We start from the raw sequence: 21,876 nt of genomic DNA on the forward strand, positions 1-21,876 counted from the left end.
ACATATCTTTACAACAGTTTTATAACACACAGGTAACATCAGGCAACAAAAGTGGTTGATGAGGAAGCAGAAGAGATGCATATGATATATGCCAATAAACCATTCGGCCATCAAGTAAACGAAGCAGAGATTGCAGCCAATCCAAAACAAAGCCGAAAACATCCACCTACAAGTAAAGACAAAAAATATTGAAGACATACATAAAGATTTAGGAAGTTGCATTGCAAGAGAAGTTGGAAAGTGTTAAAAGTAAACGATCACAAGTCGTTGGAGATCCAACAGACGTAGAAAGTAAATGCAGGATGAAAATGAAACGATCTGTTCAAAAGTTCGAAACACGTCACTGATACTATTGTCCAAGCTATAAACATTATTGCATCAGGTCTTGGTCCGAGTGAAGCAGACACGGTTAAGGGTTTAATTGGAGGCTGTGGAGGAGCACCCACTGGTGCTAATACCTTTGTTCTCTTGTAATTAATTTTCAGAGACGTTATTTTCTGCAGCATGAACAGTTACAACAAACTTTCGAACTTGAACAGATAAAATACAGCCCACATATGACAGTGGGTTTGTATGTATTCTTTCAGTATCTTCACATAGATTTAAATTTTACACCAATCATATACTCAGGTGTGAAGTGTGCACCTTGTACGGTGTATAGCAAACAGTTGAATGATATCTTGCACATGACTCTTCAGGCAATGACAAGCAGAAACATTCTATCACGACATGTATCTTAAAAAGCGTGTGTATTGAAAATATTAAAGCCAAACACACATCGGCATAGTAATGAGAGGTGAGTGTTATTCTTTCTCAATATTTTGTTCGATCTACAGACGTAACAAATACGTATCCAACGTTATTGAGTTTCCAGGTGTAATGATGTATGTGTATTGCGACATTTAGCAGGAATATTAAATATCAGAAGAGCCGGTAAAACCGATCCAGAGATTATCAACAATTAACTGTTTTCAAGGGAGATATGTACACAAGACCGAGCGAGATGTGGCACGATAAGGGGAATATGGAGTACTATCGATCCTGGATGGTATTTTTCTCAATAGACAACTCAGTATACATGTACACTTATGAATGTTAAGAATGGCTGGTGGGACATGGCTTGTCGATCGTATCGTGACTTCTCTTTGATTTGATCTTTTGTTCGTGTTTCATAAAATGAATGTAAATTTTTCTCTGGCATTGTTTTAAACATCAATCATCAAAATCCTGCTACAAAATAATCTTTTCAGTTTATGGGATTAGATAGTTGACTTGTACTAATATAACGCAAAATGACTTAATGGATGTTCTTCACATACATAGATATTATAAAAATATAAAGGGTGATGTTATGAGTGGGATACAACACAATAACTAAATGCTGTACCCTAGAAATCCGATCCTAGTTTCCATGGTTATTTCTCGTGCACGCTAATGCTACTGAGTCATATTTCTCCCGTGTTAGAATTTCAACGTTGAAGAAAAACTTAGGGCAGTTTTTCCCTACGAAGAAACAGCTGCACAAGGGTTATGATTCTCATCTCAGTCATTCTTACATCCATTCAGGGAGAAAATAATATCTGCCAAATGCTTGAGCAGACTTGCACATAGATTGGACACCAAAACAAGAAATATTTTTTGTTGTTGGAAAACGGTAACAAAATATAATGGATATCAACTCCAGAGCAGCCTTTACCTCGTGTACAAAGGCTTTAGGATACCATATGTGTATGGAGAAAAAGTTAGCTGAATAGAGTCAATTTGGGGGTGAGGGAAAATACCCTAGAATATGTTTTTGTGGGGTTTGTTTTACTGGAAATGGGGTTCGCGGGGGATAACTGGAAAGACTTTTTAGGAGCATATATACCGGTTTTAGACAACCTAAACCTCTCCCATTAATTTCTTTGTCGCCGGTGTAACAAAATACGGTGTGGTTTTCCCCTTATCAAGCAATCAATATCCTGGGGCAAATAATTATCAGGAAAGGGGTGGATGAAAGGGGTTAGTACAGATTCACTTGTCTTCTACATGACAAAAATATATGTGGAGTATTATATATCCCATGATTTTACTAACTTTATCCCGATCGTCATATATGTGTGTAAGGGCTATGAGATAATAAAATATAAGTATAAGGCTAGAGTGAAAGATTTTTAGTCTAAATAAATTGCTTACCGAAAAACTGCAACTGTTATTAATTTTTGGTAATACAATAACTACACTCGTTAAAAATGAAACACCAACAATGGCGACACGGTAAAAACGCTGCCACTGGCGAGTCAGATAGTATGGTCTTAGTTCGTATGATGTACACTGTTGTCGCCATTTACATTTCTAGAAGGATGCTCTCCTCAAACATACTGGCCACTATTCCTTCGCGTGAACAATTGCTGCGCAGTAAAAATAGTTAGCATGATGAGTTGAATCACAGATCACGTAAACAATTGCAGGCGAAACGTTACTCAATTTCTACTTCCCATGAATCATTCATTTTGGGTCACTATCGCCCTGGGTTCCGTATCCGTTCGAGAAGTCCTTGTGGGTTTCCATTTCCATCAACTCGGTCTCGAAATCAAGAATGCTAATTATTGTATCTTCGTTAAATATTGAGTACAGTTTTGTATTATATTGAGACTGGTCTTTCTCTGCTGCTAGAAGTTCATAACAAACATGTATTTGCTGCTATAATCGTAATGATTTTACTTTACCAGCACTGCCACCCACAGCGTTTGCTATTTATACAACTCCGACAACAAAAGCGATTGACACAGCTACGACAGTTGCTGTTGTTGTAACTCCAGCAACATAAAGATAAGAAGTAGTCGAGGTGGCGGCGATTCCGTTAATATTATCTACATGTTACATATGCACTTGTATTTCATGAGCAACGCCGTTCTCCCAGATCCACATAAACACTCAGGCGCCATTCTGAAAGTCAAGTCGGCAGTGTTGTAGCTGCTGTATTAACAAATATACCAAGTACATCGTGGAGCAAATTATACTCTGGTGAAAGGCACATTATCCGATAAAGTTACTGTGAGCATGGAACACCGCTTAATACACGACTTGATTTTAACATTCGACCTAGCCCGGAGAAGCACCTATACATCACGTTGATGTTGCACGTTACCGACGTGATCTTGATTATAAGGCATCAAAGTAATATCCGTGTACAGCAATATGTCGAGATAGAACTCATTCCTGACTTATATGCGATCAGCCCTACACTCGGAAAAAGAATCACCGGAAGGATCATCAGCATAAGTATAAGGCCACGAATGCTCTTGAAGGTAAAATATATTGATCTAATAAACAAACAAACATGGATAAGAAAAAGTTAATTGGCGGTAAACGTCCCTCCTGGTTTGCTTGAACATGGTTGGCAAAAGAAGCGCTGTGGCAAATTTACTTAACCACTTAATATGTGAATCATAATAATAATTTGAGAGAACGTTTATTATAGTTCTATAGTAAATCGAAAAATAATAAATCTAATGTTTCATGCATATGTGCTCACTTATACCATGTGTTACTATTGGAATTAAACAACAAGACGAAACGTTTAGTTCCAACAAATAGTGTAATGTCTGAAGAAGAGTTATGTATGACAAAACAGATTACTTGTAGCAGTGTAGTTTCCGTGGCACAATCATCCGACACACCGGACATAATGTCTGTGAAGAAAACCTCAGATCAGGAGGAGATCCCAATAAATATTTTGCAAATCCTGGACAAGCATGCAGACTTGCTACAGGGTGCTGGACTGAATCGACATCGTCAAGTGCATTTATTAAAGAATTGAGGTGTGGGGATTGTTAGGCCATGATATCAGGATATTATATGTCTAAAACCCTCGGGGAATGATAAGCTTCGTGCTATTCTTTGACATACTTTTAGTCAGGCTATGCTATAATTATTAAATATAAATTTGGCATCATTGTCGTCAGCGATCATGATATTTTAAAAACAAACTCAACTTTCGCAGAAGAATTTGTCACAACTCTAATATCATATTCATTCCCCGAATAAAGACAGTTAAAAGATTTACGTGCCGAAAATAAAAGCTGCATTATACGTTAACTAAACCTTTTCATTCTTAAATAACTAAACACAAACTCACACCGTGCAATAAGTTTAAATGAGAAATTGTAAATGACTTTATATATGTGTCCAGTTCATCTAATGCGCTATGTTGATGAGCAACTGTACCTTAAGGTTATGTCGTTGCATTGTAAAAGTGATATAGATTCTCTCTCAAGCCCGTGGGTAAAGGCCGATTTTCCCTTGAACTGGCTCACATACACACAAATATATATGTATGTATGTATGTATGTATGTATGTATGTATGTATGCATGTATGTGTGTATGTATGTGTATGTGTGTGTGTGCGTGCGTGCGTGCATGTGTTTGTTACATCATTTTCCTTAATGAATTTCTATTGAAATTTTATTCAAAATGTTTTCCATTCAGATATTAAACATTAACGTAAACGAATGTATTCGGTATATTTGTAGGCGTCAGAAACGTAGTTTTTATGGAAAGATCATGGCTTTATCTCCTTGTTCATATGTTATGGAATTTTGAAGTTTCGCTGGTTCAGCCTTGTTCAGTTTTACTGGTTTCGGTCAAAAATAAACATCAAATACAGAGCCTCACAAAAAAATGTATGTTTCAGCTTGCACGAATTCTTAGAATGTTGTGTATATTTGATATAATTTATATTTAATTTATTTGTTTGTATGTTTTAAACATTTTTTTAAAAATTTCATTACATGTCAAAGCAATGTAACTTACTAGGAATTTTATATTTTTCAGAAATTATTTTGACCTGACTATTTAGTCGTAAACACCAAACTTTGTATCTTTTGCTGACCTAGTTCCTGGCCTTGGTTGAGAATCAAGTAAACAATTTTTATAGTTCATTTTTAATGTGTGAATGATAATATGAAATTGACGCTGTACTGGAATACGTGACTTTAGATGTGTAGATACCTTCTAAACCATTTTAGAATGTGATCACGTGACCCTCGGGAATCTGTTTTGCGTCTCAAGTTACTGTGTAACCTTTGTTATAGAGAAATTAGTCAGACGGGCTTCTAAACACTGGAACGTAAGCTGTTCGTTTTGTTTGTGACCAGTTTTGAGTTATATTTTAATTTTTATTCACATTATTTGGATTCTTAAAGATTAATTCTATATCCTGGAAATATTTGAGTGCTCATACAGAATTCTTAGACAAAGACATTTATTTACATTTATTCTGGGCTTGAAACACCGAAATATTCTTGTCTGTTGAAAACCAAAGAACTGTAGACACTACAGCACTATACTGACTAGAATTTAAGTCATCGCCTTCCATTTGGGATTTTTTGTCGGGACTTGCACTTGAATTCATTAGAACATTCCATTACTAGGAATTCTAAAATTTAATTCGTGGATTATTCTTAGATTTTTTGGATTTGATTCTTAAAACCGTCTATGGATTTGTTTTTAAATTTGGCTAAAGTATTTCAGAAAACATATTTTTTAATTTGAATTGCCCATGTTTTTGAAATCTTTAGTGAAATCGGCAAGCTTTTTCCAAAATGTCATCAAAGGTGGAAATCTTTCTTTTCAAGTCCTGCCCAGGACCAATTAGATCTTTTCAAAAAAGATGAATTAATTCAACTTGCCTGAAAATATTGTCTTTTTGACGTTAAGGCTTCCTTAACGAAGCAAGAAAGAACAAATATTATGGTCCAATACTTGGTAGAAAAGAATGTTTTTGGATAAAATTGCTTTGGTTGCGATCAGTAAGTCTGTATCAGACTCTGACATAAAAGTAAATGAATTAGAATTAAAATACAAGATGGAATTTGAGTTGACGAAGCTGGAACTTCAGAAACATAAAGACGAAAAACAAATGTAAATGCAGTTGCAATTGGACAAAAAGAACAAAACAAATGAAATTAACAAAAAAAAGAACAATTGTTATTACAAAAAGAAGAAAAAGAAATGCAATTAGATAAGGAAGAAAAAGAAAGACAAATACAGTTACACGAAAAACAAATGCAGTTACAATTTGAGAAAAAGACATGAAAGAGAGAAAGAAAAACAAATGCAATTACAAAAAAGAACAATTGCCAAAGAAGAAAGAGAGAAAGAAAGGGAATATCAATTTAGAATAAATAAATGGAGCTGGCTAGTGAAAACCACATCTCCACTTCAAATACAAGTTTAAGTTTTGATGTTGCAAAGAATATTAGGTTAGTGCTCCCTTTCAAATAAAGAGAAGTAGACAAAACTTATACTCGTTTTGAAAAAGCTGCTGAAAATTTGAAATGGCCAAAGAAGCATTGGACGCAATTATTACACTGTGTACTCACTGGTAATGCTAGTGATATTTACAATTCGCTGTCAGTTTACCAAAGTCGTGACTATGATACTTTTAAAGAATGCAATTTAAAGGGTTATGAGTAAGCCCTAAAGCTTATAGGCATAAATTCAGAAACTATAAAAAGTAGCTGGACGATTTCATGTCGAATTTGCTAGAGAAAAAGAGAAGTTATTTGATAAATGGTTCTAAACCAAGAAAGTTGAACAAAATTATGAAAGTCTCAATCAACTTGTATTACTTGAAAAGTTTAAAAACTGTGTCCATAGTGACATTAAGACTTTTCTTGACAAGCATCAGATTGAAACCCTGCAAAATGCTCCTCGTGCTGCTGATGAGTATTCATTAATTCATCAAGTTCTTTTTTTTAAATAAGACTTCAACTCAACCGTATTCTGGCAGAAAAGTATTTAACCTAATACAAGCCCTTCTAAATCTCAAACTGGCACAACTTCTAAAAATCAAGTTCAGATAAGCTTGACCAAAGGTCCTTGTCTCTTCCTACGTGTAGCTATTGCAAGAACAAATGACACATTATTTCTGGTTGCTACAAATTGAAAAATAGTTATCAGAATCAAGACAGACCTATTCCAAATGCTCTCATTTCTAAGAGGTAAAGGTCACGGTCATGTATTGAAAGCAAGACATTTGTTGGGTCTGATGAACCCCTGTATGATTTTATTACGGAGAATTATGAACCATTCATATCGAGAGCTTCTTTATCACTCGTGGGTGATTCAGCCAATCCTATCCCTATTAAAACTGTAAGGGACACAGGACCTTCTCAGAGTCTTTTATTGTCAGGTACTTTGCTTTTTTCTGAAAAGTCTTCTTCTAATGAGAGTGTTCTTATTCAGGGAGTAGAGTGCGGCTTTGTTAATGTTCCTCGCCTTTGTTTAAATTTGTCATTAGACTTAGTCTCAGGACCCGGCACAGTCGGCGCAGCGTATGCTTTACCGGTTGAGGGCATTCATGTATGACTAGGCAACGACCTATCTGGACAAAAGGTTGTGGTTAATCCACTTGGAACTGACAAGCCTTGTTTGGATCAGAAAGTCGATCCAATTGGAAAAGAATACCCTGATTTATTCCCAGCTTGTGCAGTTACCAGAGCTATGGCAAAGAAAGCTCTTGAGAATGATGTTAATAAGAAAAGTATTCCTTTAGCTGATACATGTATTGGTCAGGCTTTTGATGAGGTCACTTTCACTCCTTGTTTGGATCAATCAAAAGGTATTGATCACATTGATTATCTTTTAACTACTCATTCTCTTTATTCTAATCAGGCTGACAAACGACAATTACTTGTGTTCGAACAAGGAAAAGATTCTGAGATTTCCAGTTTGTTTCAAAGGGACATTTGTGAAACTAAAGCCACTGAAGTTCCTGTCTGTTATTTCATTACAAATTTAATTCTTATGAGAAAATGGAGACCTACCGAAGTACCTGCTGCTGACGAAGGGTCAGTGAACTACCAAACTGTAGTTTCAAAAGCATACAGACAGGAAAGGCCTATTATGGCCCGTGAAACTCTTTTGGTTGGTCATTTAGGGATTAATAAGACTGATCACAACATCTAGAATAACTTCTATTGGCCTAAAATCAAAAGTGATGTTTGTAAATACCGTAGATCTTGTCATACTTGTCAAATGGTAGAAAAACCCAATCAGAAGATACCTAAGGCTCATTTACACCCAACTCCTGCCTTTGACGAACCATTTAGTAGAATTATGGTAGATTGTGTTGGTCCCTTACCTAAGACCAAGTTAGGTAACCAATACCTGTTGACCAGTATGTGTACGTCAACAATGTTTCCGGAGGCAATTGTTTTGAGGAATACTAAATCTAAAACAATAGTAAAAACTTTGATACAGTTTTTCTTTTTACTCAATTTGACCTTCCCAAATCTGTCCAATAAGGTCAAGGATCAAATTCTAGGTCTGGAACTTTCCAGCCAATTATGCTTAAATTTGGCATTCAGCAGTTCAGCCCAGAAGTGAAATTATGGTATGAGAGAACTACAATGGAGAGAACTTTTGAGTCTGGTAATGGAGTTCTGTCTCTCTTGTTCATTCTTTAAAATTTTCATCAGTTTAAATAGTACGGCCTTTACAAGATTCAGAAGAAAACAAATTAGGTAAATTATAATAACAGTACTCCTGGGATCTAAATAAATTAAAAGAGTACCAGTATATTGAAATAGATAACCAGGTTAAAAATGCAATTAATTTAGTTGTACCTGTCCGACTCATTGAAGCTTTAAGTGAAGGACTAATCAGATTCTACTGATAGTGGAGTGACAAATCTTCGGAATTCAGACATTATGAAAGATCTGGACCAGAAACTTTCACAGATGCAAGATCAAGAGAGAAACGAACTTACACAATTATTAGTTGAATATGAGCACTTATTTCCAGATGTTCCTACAAGAACGAACAACATTTTCCATGACGTTGAAATTGTAAATTCCAAAGCTTTGAAACAACACCCATACAGGATGAACCCTCTCAAACAGGAATACTTGAAAAAAGAAATTCAGTATTTGCTGGAGAATGATTTAACAGAGCCCATTAAAAGTGATTGGAGTTCACCATGCATACTTATTCCAAAACCAAATAAAACTTTTCGAATATGCACTGATTATAGGAAGGTGAAAATTGTGCCAAAAACAGATTCATTTCCATTACCAAGAATCGACGACTGTATTAATAGGATCGGAAATGCCAAGTAAGTCACCAAATTTGACCTTCTGAAAGGATTTTGGCAAATTCTACCAACGGAAAGAAAATTTCGGCATTTGTGACTCCAGATGGACTTGATCAATATCAAGTAATGTCATTTGGGATGAAAGGGTCGCCAAGTACTTTTCAAAGTCTCCTGAATATGATTATCTCTGGTCTAGACAATTGTGAAGCTTACATCGATGATGTCATCATATACAACGACACCTGGAAAGAACATTTAGCAACAATTCGGAAATTCTTTGACAGACTCAGAGTTGCAAGTCTGACAATTAATATTTCCAAAAGTGAGTTCTGCCGTGCTAGTGTAACCTTTCTTGGACATGTTGTGGGACATGGACAAGTTAAACCTATAGATGCTGAGGTCAAGGCTATCTCTGAATTCCCTGTGCCTGATAATAAAAAGCAACTGATGAGATTTTTAGGTATGGCTGGATACTATCGGAACTTTTGTTTCAATTTTTCTATAACTGCTCAACCCCTGACATATTTATTGAGTAAGAAGAATAAGTTCCTTTGGATGACAAATGTTAGTAGTCTTTTGACAATTGAAAAGCCATACATAAAAGCGTTCCAGTTCTTACAGCTCCAAATTTCAGCCAATCATTTAAACTGTATGTTGGTGCAAGTGATGTTGGGCTTAGAGCAGTTTTGATTCAAAAAGAAGAAAATGGTGTTGATCATCCAGTGTGTTATTTTTCAAAGAAATTAAATAAGCATCAAAGAAATTATTCACCAACCGAGAAGGAATGTTTAGCTTTGATACCGGCATTAAAATATTTTGAAGTTTACATTAGTTCAGTCCTTCTCGATTATTGTGTTTAGTGATCACAACCCTCTTACTTTCATCGGCAAGATGACGAAAAAACAAACAAAGACTATTAAGGTAGAGTTTGTTGTTACAGGAATATGATATCGACATCAGGCACATCAAGGGGAAAAATATTTTAATAGCAGATGCACTTCCCCATTTATAACAATGTATTATTTCATGAACACTTTATATATTTTAAGAGAGTTCTTTTTAACCTCATGTATAATTAATGTACGGCAAAACGAAAGCTTTATCATATACATCTTTCTTTTTCGTTATGGGGGAAGTGTTATGTATAACTGATTTAATTCATATTTGATTTAATTTAATTGTTTGTAAGTTTTAAAATCTTTTTTAAATTCATTATATGTCAAAGTAATGTAATTTTGTTTATTAGGAATTTTATATTTTCCAGAAATTAGTTTGAAATTATTATTTAGTCGTAAACACGGAACTTTGTATCTTTTGCTGACCTAGTTCCTGACCTTGATTGAGAATCAAGTGCACAACTTGTTTCTGTAATTCATTTTTAATGTGTGAATGATAATAATGAATTCGAGGCTGTACTGGAATACGTGACCTTAGACGTGTAGATACCTTCGAATCATTCTAGAATGTGATCACGTGACTCTCACACGGGAATCTGTTTTGCGTCTCAAGTTACTGTATAACTTTTGTTTATAGAGAAATTAGTCAGTCGTGCTTCTAAACACTGGGACATAAGGTGTTCGTTTTGTTTGTGACCAGTTTTGAGTTATATTTTACTTTTTATTCAGATTATTTGGATTCTAAAAGATTAATTGTTTTTCCTCGAAATATTTGAGTGTTCATACAGAGTTCTTGGACAAACACATTCATTTAAATTTTATTCGAAATATCAAACACCGGAATATGACTGTCTGTGGAATAAGAAATAACTGTAGATTCTACAGCACCATACTGAATACAGTACATTTTGGATTTTTCGTCAGGACTCGAACTTGAGTTCATTAGAACATTCCATTATTAGGACTTCTAAAATTTAATTCGTGGATTATTCTTGTATAATTTTTTAATTTTATTCTTAAAACCGTAAATTCTTATTTTTTCATTTTTACAGTGTTTATCCAGGGACAAAAATGTTTTGTTAAATTTTTCAAAGCTTGATGTTTTCACTTTCTTTTGTTACTGTCTATAAGATCCTAAACACGTTACATAAGAAGGGAAACATTGTACCAAAGTATCCTCAAAAGTGTCTCCTAGATTCACATTTTCTGACAATTGCCCTAGTCCAAGGTGCAAAATGCCACCGGTAGACATATCAAATAAACCTATACTGTTCCATATTAATTTTACTTTTAATATGAACACGATGAATCTTAGTAATCTCTTGCTGTAATATCTTACGATTCGGACCATATATACTCACAATTATTTACGTAGTATTTCATATTTCCATGTAATAGAAAAATGATTAGAGCATTTAAACATTATCCTTTTCATTGGCCGTGTTTCAGTCATAAAACATATTTTTGTAAGGTATACAATACTATAAGCACCTATGCCTTAGGGAACAAGTTATCATCACCTGTACGATATTTAGTAAGTGAATATATTAAAAAATATAAAGAAAAAATAATTTAATGAATGAATTGGGAACAAAATCATTTATTTTCCATGTTCGTCATAATCTTTCAGGTAAGATTTTTTCTCTTAAATCTCCCAAAATTTAATAAACCAATAAGCTTGAGAAACAAAAAATTAAGTTCGTCTCTTGCAATCTTTTCTTTTTGAAGGAAACGATATATAAATACTATTAACAGGGATATTATTTGAATATTTGTTCTAGCTTATCTACTTTTCAGAAGAAATATTTAACAAATTCTTTCTTAAATGAAATTGTTCATACCTCTCTAAAACTTATGAAAACAACATTCTTTGGATCAATGATACAAATCGTCAAAATTACGCGCGTGCGGGTATTCTGTGACTGTGTGTTTGTGCGAAAACATTTTCGATTACTTCGGAGCAAATTCTTCTCTGTTATCAACAAAACGAGCCTACATTCAAAACAACTAATTTGCATCTGTATTATTGACTTCCAGGAGGGCAGGACACTACGACTCTCGGAGTATCATGATCAACGACAACACGAGCAAGATCAAGTCAACAGGAAGAAATCTCTCAAAAGCATCGCCTGTAGCACATCTAACTAGTCACCAAGAAATACCTAGAGAACCACGAATGAAGGAACAATATGCACCTCGTCGAGCGACGGATGCAAATTATGAAGAATCTATCAAAGATGGTGCATCAACAGAAAATGTGCAAACAATGGGTCTACCACGAGCAGAAAAAAACGTGTAAGTATATATTACATTCTAAGGAAGGAACACCGATAATTGTGTGAATGGAACCATGTTAGCAGCAGAAGGAGAACGTGCTGTTCGTATACAGTTCTGAAGGCAAGTTCGAGTTAAAATGTAATTAAAATACAATTAAAACGTAATTTAAATGTCGAGTTAAAAAGTAATTACAATGTAAGAGGTTCAGATATCTCTCTCTCTCTCTCTCTCTCTCTCTCTCTCTATATATATATATATATATATATATATATAAGAATAGTGGGTCATCCTAGCCTAAATGAAAAAAATACATTACAGACCCTCCTGGGCAACTCTAGCTTCGAGGTTTTTCAGATCACCCTGGGCAACTCGATCCTCAGTTGGAGTTGAACATGAGGAATATTGGGCCTGTATAGCGTCAAAGGAAAGTTGGTTTATTGTATGGGGAAAATAGAAATGGAAAAGGTGAGGTGACGTCACGATACTGAACATTGGTAACAATCTAGCAAGGGGCTTACCTGAATACGCGCTACTCTAGGGAGAGACAAATAGCCATTGACATATATAATATATGCAACATACATACATACCTAGATTGATGAACATCAATCTATCATACTTTAACTATAAAATTGACTTAAACTTTTTTAGGCAAAAATGTTAATCATTTCGAGGTATCTGAGTGGCTCTGAAAAGGCCCTTTGGTTTTTTTGTTAACATCATTCCGTCAACACAGAGGGCATTGCATAGGTCTTCTTCTCTTCCTCAAACTTCTTCTGACCTCTGGACCGTAGTTGAGGACCCTCTTCAAACAGCCTTGTCTCTCTACATAGATCCTTCCTTTCCAAACGCTTGCATCGGTGATCCGGATGATTGTCCATGATAAATTGACACACATTGTTTATTCCGTACGGAATAGCATCGACGGTACGAGAGTAGATGATTCAACGTTAGTCCTCATCTTGTGACGAGAACAGAAGAAGGGAATGAAATGAACTGCGCTTATTTATAGTGGATGAGCGGATCAAAACGGATTGAGTTTTCCAGCAATCCTAACACGCGTTACAAATTTCAGTCACAGCGTGGAGTATCTCTTCCAATCCGAAGAGAGCTGCCTGTGACGAGACATTCCCTATATAGATGCGCTAGCGTCTGTGTGCAGTGAATCAATGCAACAACGTTTTCAAACACAACGGAAACTAAGAAGAGGATGAATTTGGGTGCATCGTCCGTGGAAACGCGAAGCGATGGCATATAAATGGCAACCAAAGTCAACACAGTCCTATTTCCAGATTGGACATTTTTAAATTGGGATTTAATCGGTTTTCTCTTTCTTTGCAAGAATTTGTTCCGGTATCAGCACCTTCCCGATCTTCTCCTGCTTTATCACCCGTAAAGGATTTTAGACAGAGACAGAAAGAAGAATTGGAGAAATTATTACAGCAGCAGAAAGGAGGAGAACAAGCTTTTCTCCTTTAACAGCAACAGCAAAAAGAAGTGGCAGGAAGAAGGAAACGAAAGGAAGAAGAATCAGCAGCAGAGAATAAATAAGGTCTAGGAGAGAAGGAGGAAAGTGAAACTCAAACTGTAACGGTACTCTTACACTTCTTTAATATGATCCAAGAGAAAAAGACCTTCCCGAGCCAATAGACCACCCCTGTTACTACGTCTGCGATAACCACCCTAGTCATTTCTACCAAATCATCGACAGGAGCAAGACCATAAGTAGGTCTAGGCCGTGGCAAAGGCTTAAGGCAGTTAAAGCTGATTACGTCTCTTCCTCTTGCTCCTGTTGTTTTCAGAGCATTCTGAAGACCAACGGTCCTTTTCAGGGCCACCCACCTCTCTCGAGAAGAGATGGCATTCATTTTGCCAAAATCAATTAAAACTCAAGATCCATTTCTTTGCCCCATGATGTACGTGTGTGAATGCGTGAGTGTAACTCCATATTCTAAACAATCAAAACCATGAGACACTGTTTTCTATCTGGTCTATTCTGTTACAAAGTTTACAATCCAATTCACAACACAACACTTTAAAAAGTTCATAGATGTCTTCTGTGTCTTTGTTCACTCTGAGTTTTTTTTTAATTTCTTCACTTTCACGGGATTTTTCTCGTCTTCTTTTCTTTTCTTTTATCTTTTTTCGGGACGTTTCCGGATTCTTCTTTTAGGGAGGGTATCTTTACTTTCTGTTTTGATCCCCCCTCTTCCTCTTGCTCCTGTTGTTTTTAGAGCATTCTGAAGACCAATGTTCTTTCTCTTGACAAAAATATCTTTTGTCTCTTCTAACACCTGTCTAGCATTTTTGACGGCCTGGACACTCTGTATCCCGATGCCCTTTCTTCTAACAGATATAGCACGTATCTTGACTTTTATCTCGATAGGAGGGAAGTAGTCCGTCAGCTTGTCTGAAGAAAACTTTCGTATGATACCTCGCAAGGCTCTGATCAGAGTTCGATCTGTGTGGGCTCTTCCATCGTTCTGGTAGGCTTGAGAGTGAAATGAATACTGGGAGGGAAGACACTGACCCTTCATATAGGGAATACAGTGGTCTGACATGGATATGGGGACCCATGGCGTTTAAAATGTAGACATTTGACTTTTTGCTGTCAAGATCAAACGATCGCATTATTGCGTGGAGAAAGGTGAAGAAAGTAAGTGGCAGAAACGTAATTTCTCGCCTAGCACTGTAGCTGAAGTCTTGGTTCAAATTCATGCCAGCGATTTTGAAGATGACATGAGCGAGGCAGAATCCAGACGCAGAGAGCCTACTGGGTGTAGACTCTCTGCGTCTGGATTCTGCCTCGCTCACCAACATTAATCCCTGAAAATTACTAACATATTCGAGAGACGGAAAAGTGCTCCTCTAGAAAACTGAGAATTACGGCTTACACATACACGGTGAAGTTTAAAGATTTCATGTCCAAAGTACCGTTGTGGAAAGCAGAAGAGTTCATCACCGAGTGGTGGGATTCTTTGTTAACCACACTGAAACGACAATATGAAACCAAAGAAGACAAACGCTTGAGACTTTCCATTCATCACGAAAGTTTGAAGTCCCCCGTTTGGATCGAGTTTACAGCCCGGCAGAATTGACACCTTCCAAAGTCATCGACAAGATTCAACACGGGCAACAATCTAAGGACAAGTTTCACATCTCTGAGACAAAAGCGACACAGTTCATGACCCACGTGTCTCTTCCCCAAGGGACGGTCGCAAAAAGGTGTTGTTGATGGACGACCTTCGTAGCACCAAAACAAGCCTCGTCCGAATTAACAAACCTTGAGACCAGATGTGTTTAGCCCGTGCCATCGTGGTGGAACAAACGTATGCCGACAAGAACGACACAGCAGAATAGAAAAGAGCCTGGAAAAATACTCGACTATCGGACCGAGCCAAACATCGAAGTGAAGCAGAACTCTTGTTACAGCAAGCGGGGATATCCAAAGACACGCCCTGTGGCATTCCAGAAATGCAAAATTGCAAGACCTCTTTGCTCCACGCTACACCTTGAAAGTGCACCCTCAAGAAACGCGTTGACCATTGTTGTTTGAGGCAAATATTCCGAAGACGGAAAATACATTCACGTCTATAATCACGATGAACATTTCGATGCCATTACAAGTATTGCCGGATTCCTGGGATACAGCTATTATTGTGAGAAATGTGACTTTGGCTATAACAATCGAGAGCAACACATTGTGAATCGAAATGTGAAGGATATTTGGCCTCTCAACCCTGCCTTGACGAAATACAGCCACGAGTGCATTGCTCTGCTTGTCAGCGCACTTTTGTCAGTGTTACTTGACGCAAGGATCACAGCAGAAAAGTGCTTGTAAACCCCTGAGATCGTGCCCTACTTGTGAACAAGAAAAAAACGTACCAGCAATGCCAAGGCACATGAATCTTCAGGAAAGAACTGATGTCACATTTATCACCAAATCGTGGACTTGAAACACGAATGTTACATTCAAAAATACCATTCCAGACAAGAGGATGGAGATGACCAGAAGAACCGGAATTTCATATCTTTCGATTTTGATTGCATGCAAGAGACTAGCATTCACATTCCTAATTTCTGCATGGTTCATCGAGCGTGCGAGAAGTGAATCAAAAAGCCTATCTTCAGTCAATTGCCCTCACTGCAGCAAGACTCCTGGAGGACGTGAAAAAATCTTTCTGGGACCTAACACGTTTGCCGATTTTTCCCAATGGATCTTAGACCTCATCAGTGAGACATGGAGTCAAAAGGACATCGAACATTACGGAGATTGCCATCGCTATGCCACGGTGATGGCTCACAATTTCTCGGGATGCGATGGATAATTTCTTCTCAGATATTATACAGATCAAAGTACCGAACGTCCTAAAGTGACTTTGAACGGAGACAAAATCATTTCTATGCCAGTGGGACAAATGAAGTCTCAAGATTCGAAGGGTTACTTGGCCATGTCTTTGAGTCGAATGTTTAAAACGTTTGGAATGACAGAGATGACCAAACGCTATTTTACGCACTTTTTCAATACCGAAGCCATCCTACACGCCGTTTTACTTCATTTGCCTGAGGTTCATTACTACGACCCCGACTACATGCGCACCGAACAGCGAAAAGCTCTCTACGCTGGGTACCTCACTAACGTCTCAGACCCCTTCGACTTTCAGGAAGTAATGTTAAAGTATTGTCGTTCCGACGTGGCCATTTTACGGCGTTGCTGTGAAAAATTTCGAGAATTATTCATGGAGTACGGTGGGATCGATCCTTTGAAAGAAGCCTGCACCATCGCCAAAGCGTGCTCATTAGTGTACAGCCAATGATTCATACCCTAAAACACATTGGCTGCAACAAGCCCTCAAACGATGAAATTTGTCAAACGTCAATACTCGGTCAAAGCCCTACGCTGGCTACATTACTTGTGCGACAAGGAAGACAACCGGATCAAACACGCCGGCAACGAAGGAGTCAAAAAGACTATCGGAATGTATTTTGTGGATGGCTGGGACTTAGAAAACCCCAAGATCGTGTACGAGTTTAACGGTTGCTTATTTCAGGGATACCCCATTTGCTACCATCAACGCGACACTAAAATCAGTTTTTACAACGTACCATGAAAGACGTGTACGAGGCCACTTGTCAGCGGTGCTTCAAGTTAGAACAGCAAGGATACCAAGTGGTGGAAATGTGGGAACACGAGTACGATCACCGCTTGAAAACCGATCCCGAGTTTAAACGTATCGTGGAAAGTTACAGGCTGTTGGACCCAATGAACCCGAAGGACAGTTTGTACAGAGGAAAAATGCCACCAGTTTCCTGTACCACGTCCACAAAGGGAAAGGAGAATCAAGTATTTGGACGTGTGTCCGCTGTATCCTTCCGTATACAAAGATTGTCACTTTCCCGCAGGGCACCCACAATTGATCTTGGGACACTGACCTGGGCAACATTCGACAATACGAAGGATTGATTAAATGCAAAGTCTTTCCTCCCACAAACTTGTACCATCTCGTTTTTCCTCACCGTTGAGAAGGAAAACTGATGTTACCCTTTTGCCGTACTTGTGCCGAAACGTGCAACGAATACCAGCCGTGTCAACGCACCCAGGAAGAACGCGCCTTGACGGGAAGTTGGTTATCGTGGAATTGTTCAAAGATCTTGACCTGGGATACCATTGTTACAAGTGTACGAAATTTACCATTTTTCCAAGATACAAAAATATCACAATGGCGACGATACTCAGAAAGGCATTTTCGCAGACTACGTGGATACCTTTTTGAAACTGAAACAAGAAGCCAGCGGCTATCCTTCCTGGTGCCACACTCCAGAAGACCAAATGAAATTCAAAGAGATCATCTGAGAGCAGGAAGGCATCACTTTAGACCACGAGAAAAGGCGATCGTTTGCCAAAGTGATGTTGAATTGTTTGTGGGGTAAAATGGCACAGAGACCGTGTATTTGTCCGAACCTTCGCGCTACTTCCAGATGATTCACGACAAAAAAAACAACCACGAAACAGAACTGGACTCTGTAGAAGCCGACGAATTTGGAAATGTCATCATTGCTGCTTACTTGAAAGCCCATTCTCGCTTACAACTGTACGAAGTTTTAGAACTGTTAGGAGACTGTTTGCTGTATTTTGACACGGACAGTTGCATCTACATCGATCGCCTGGGTCACTTTACCCTTAAATCGAAGGACACCGTTTAGGGGCCTGGACGGACGAGCACACCGATGACAAGATTCTACGTTTTGCTAGTGGCGGTCCTAAAAAATTACGGCTACTAATACCGGGAGCCACAAGAATATGTGCACACGGAGTGTAAAGTGAAAGGATTGACTCTCAATTATCGCACCAGTCGAATGGTGAACTTTGACGTACTGAAAGTAGCTTTGCAGTCTGGACAGGATGGAAATTTTAAAGTGACCACCTTCGAACTGCACAGGATTGTACGTTTACCCAGACACCAAATCGTCGGTCGACCTTTGGAAAAAGTGTATCAAATCGGGTACCAGAAGCGAGTGCCGCTTCCCAACTACTTCACTTTGCCGTACGGGCACGTCAATATTGGTCAGCATATAAAAAGGAACACCGTCCAAAGCCGATAGGTTATTGTAATTATAAAGACCAAGCGAGAAAGATGAATACTTTTACACAGACATCATTCAAGTTCGGTGATTCTCAAGTGGAGTGCGATGCTGTGCCTTCCGATGAGAGCGATGCCGTACGCTGTGACCTCAGCGATTCAGTACCATATCATGGGAACTTTGCTACGACTACTTCAGCATTATATCATGGAAACTTTGTGATGTCTACTTCAGCAGGACATCATTCGAACCTTTATATGACTACTACTACCACTACACCTATCATGGAATGTGATGATGTGCATGTGAAACCTGACGGATGCGAAAACTATGTCACTCGTTACAGAACACCTTATCACTTTACTGGTTTTCATTGTCATCCGAAAATCAGCAAACTCCTGCGGATTTCACCATACCCTCATTGAAACAAGCCTGTGAAAGACAAATATTCATTCCCTGATCGTTTGCCTGAATTCTACAATTTTGAAAGTCGTTTTCAAATCTTCCAAGGAAAATGGCCTAAATATCTGTGAGGACCTACCCCCGAAGAATTAGCCAGAGCCAGATTTTTCTACTTGGGCAGAGGGGATAGAGTCAGTAGCTTCAGTTGCGATGTGTCACTTCAGGAGTGGGAGTGGATTGATTCGGCTTACCTGGAACATGCTCGATGGTCTCCCGATTATCACTACCTTCCTTTAATGGGATGACCTCAGTAGTCTCTGGATGAATACTTTGCAAGAGATAATTAGTGGATTGCCTGTGGAGTTGAGAGAACGCATTTACTGAGAGCTGGTCAAAATGTAAGTGAAACGCAAACTCAAAATCATTTCTACATTTTTAAACTATGCTAGTTTCCAAAGTAAACGAAGACTGATTTTTGGAGGACACAACTTCAGTCGCAAATATAAATGAGGCTATTGGCCACGACCCAGCGATTCCTCATTCTTGGAGGACACTGAATTTATACTTTACAAGAGAACATTCCCGGTTTGCCTGCGGAGTTAAGAGAACGCATTTACCGAAAGCTGGTCATAATACAAGTGAAACGCAAAGGACAATTGCATCCTTCACGTTACCCATGTTTAAACCACTGGTACTTGAATGATACAAGACCACTGATTCAGATGGAAGTGCTCCAGTGGTCAGACATTGTTGAACCTGACGTTGCCGAGAAGAATTGGTTTGTTGTGACTGCTTCCTTGAACTACAAGGTATACTTACTGTAAAGAATTCCAGAGGAAAGTTAGAGGGTTACCAAAATCTTTCACATAAAGTAAACTTAGTTCGAGAGTTAACTTTTGAATGGTGTGTGATGTGCAAGTTAGTGACTAAACCATTTAGATTCGCCACTGGAGTACGATCATCTCTGTGCAGAAAGTACACTTATTGCCTCCAACAAAAGAGGTATAAAAACAGGCAACCATGCCACGACCTTTATCAGTGGTGATGCAACATATTCCATGGAAGGAAATCAATGAGTGCATTTAAACGTTAGAGGATTACCAACACTTATTACGATAACTGTGTCCATTAAATTGGGGTCGTTGTGTGGTGTGTGTCTTAGTGACTTTCTTTCAGGGATTTCGTTTACCAGCCGAGTTCTTGTGTGCTCGGTTCGATCTGTACTATACAAAACAAAAAACGTGATGGGGTTTCGAGGCTTTGACCAAAGAAGTAGTTTACATTGCCCGAGATTTGTGTTCTGCATTCAAAGGAAAAATTGAACTTAAAGTGTCCAGTGAAAAAAGTAATTTTTGAACCTGTGTTAGTGAAAATGTCGGAAAAAGAACCCGAAGCCGAGGAACAAAACTCCCTTTAGGACAGGACTGTCATGGACATTACCAAAAGGCCATTCCGGGAGGATTCCTGTGTGACTGTACCCAATGTAGAGACTGTAAGACCATTACACCCTGCCCCTAGGACACCTTAGCTACCAAAACTTTTTATACAGTGACTTGTTTATATTCCACTTTGATCGCTTTGATGTATATTTTATCGCTGTACTTAACTCTTTGGCTTTTATATATTTTTGTCTTTCGTTTTGTTCGATTTTTAAACATGTGTTGAAATAAACGTGTCCTGAAAAAAGAGTATCAACACTCTTGTCTTGTCTGTCTTCGCGTCAAAAGTGTCATTCCCTGCACTATGGTTACATGTACTGTCTCTGCTCCTTTCTTCCTCCACTTTCAAAGTCATCGAGGAATGCTTAGATCGTGCTAGTTGGGAGGCCTTGTATCTTCGCAATCCCTTTAACATATTAATTGCCGGACCCAGCGGTTCAGGCAAAACCGAATTTGTCAAACGTTTGATCAAACACAAACATCATTTGATCATTTGTCTGCCTCAACGGATCGTGTGGTGTTACAAAGAGTGGCAATCGGCGTACAGCCTCCAGCGAGAAAGTCAAGGCGATTTCATCGTGTTTGTGGGCGGCATTCCTGGATTAGACTACTGGATCGTGTCTGATTCCAGTCAAAGCCATATGGTGATTTTCGACGACATGTTAGAAGAAGACGAAGAAGAAATTAGACTGTGGTTTACGCGCAAAGGGCATCATCATAATGTCAGTGTCATTTACATTACCTAAAATTTGCTTCAACAAAGTAAAGCCCGTCGCACCATCAGTCTCAATGCTCATTACGTGGTGTTGTGTAAAATCCATAAAAATAAATCGCAAGTGCAAAGTCTTAGCCAAACTGTTAGGAACGTCTTCGCTGACTCATGTGTACGACGATGGCACTCAAACCCCATACGCCTATTTACTCGTGGATTTGAAACCCACCCATTCCGCGATTATGTGCGATTTCATACCCATCTGTTTCACCACTGGTGCCAAAACGGAGGGCCTGTCCTGTACACGTACCCATCATCGACTTTACAAAACTATCTAAAAAAACCTCGGACACTTTGGGTTTTGTCTCATAAAGCATCAACATGACGTCCCTTCAGTCTCATCTTCCCGTCAAATTGATTCGTGTATGGCATCAGTCGCGAAAAAAAATCCACAAGGCATTATTCACATTCATCAAAAAAAAAACGCT

At 38.2% G+C, this 21,876-nt stretch overlaps 1 protein-coding gene across 2 annotated transcripts in view; it reads left to right on the plus strand.

The window, feature by feature from the left end:
• Positions 1 to 667: 667 nt before the first annotated feature.
• Positions 668 to 21,876, plus strand: part of LOC149797995 (uncharacterized) — a 38,540-nt gene continuing 17,331 nt past the window's right edge. The window contains exons 1-3 of one of the 2 annotated variants that reach the window (XM_089960524.1): positions 668 to 796; positions 4,817 to 4,902; positions 12,014 to 12,271. In XM_089960524.1, the coding sequence (XP_089816650.1) occupies positions 12,045 to 12,271 (227 nt within the window). In that variant the 5' untranslated portion in view covers positions 668 to 796; positions 4,817 to 4,902; positions 12,014 to 12,044. The remainder of the gene's footprint in view (positions 797 to 4,816; positions 4,903 to 12,013; positions 12,272 to 21,876) is intronic. The other variant, XM_089960525.1, reaches the window with a different exon arrangement.

Source organism: Sinohyriopsis cumingii, chromosome 6 (assembly GCF_028554795.1).
Source record: "Sinohyriopsis cumingii isolate HCF-2022 chromosome 6, ASM2855479v2, whole genome shotgun sequence".
Lineage (NCBI taxonomy): Eukaryota > Metazoa > Mollusca > Bivalvia > Unionida > Unionidae > Sinohyriopsis > Sinohyriopsis cumingii.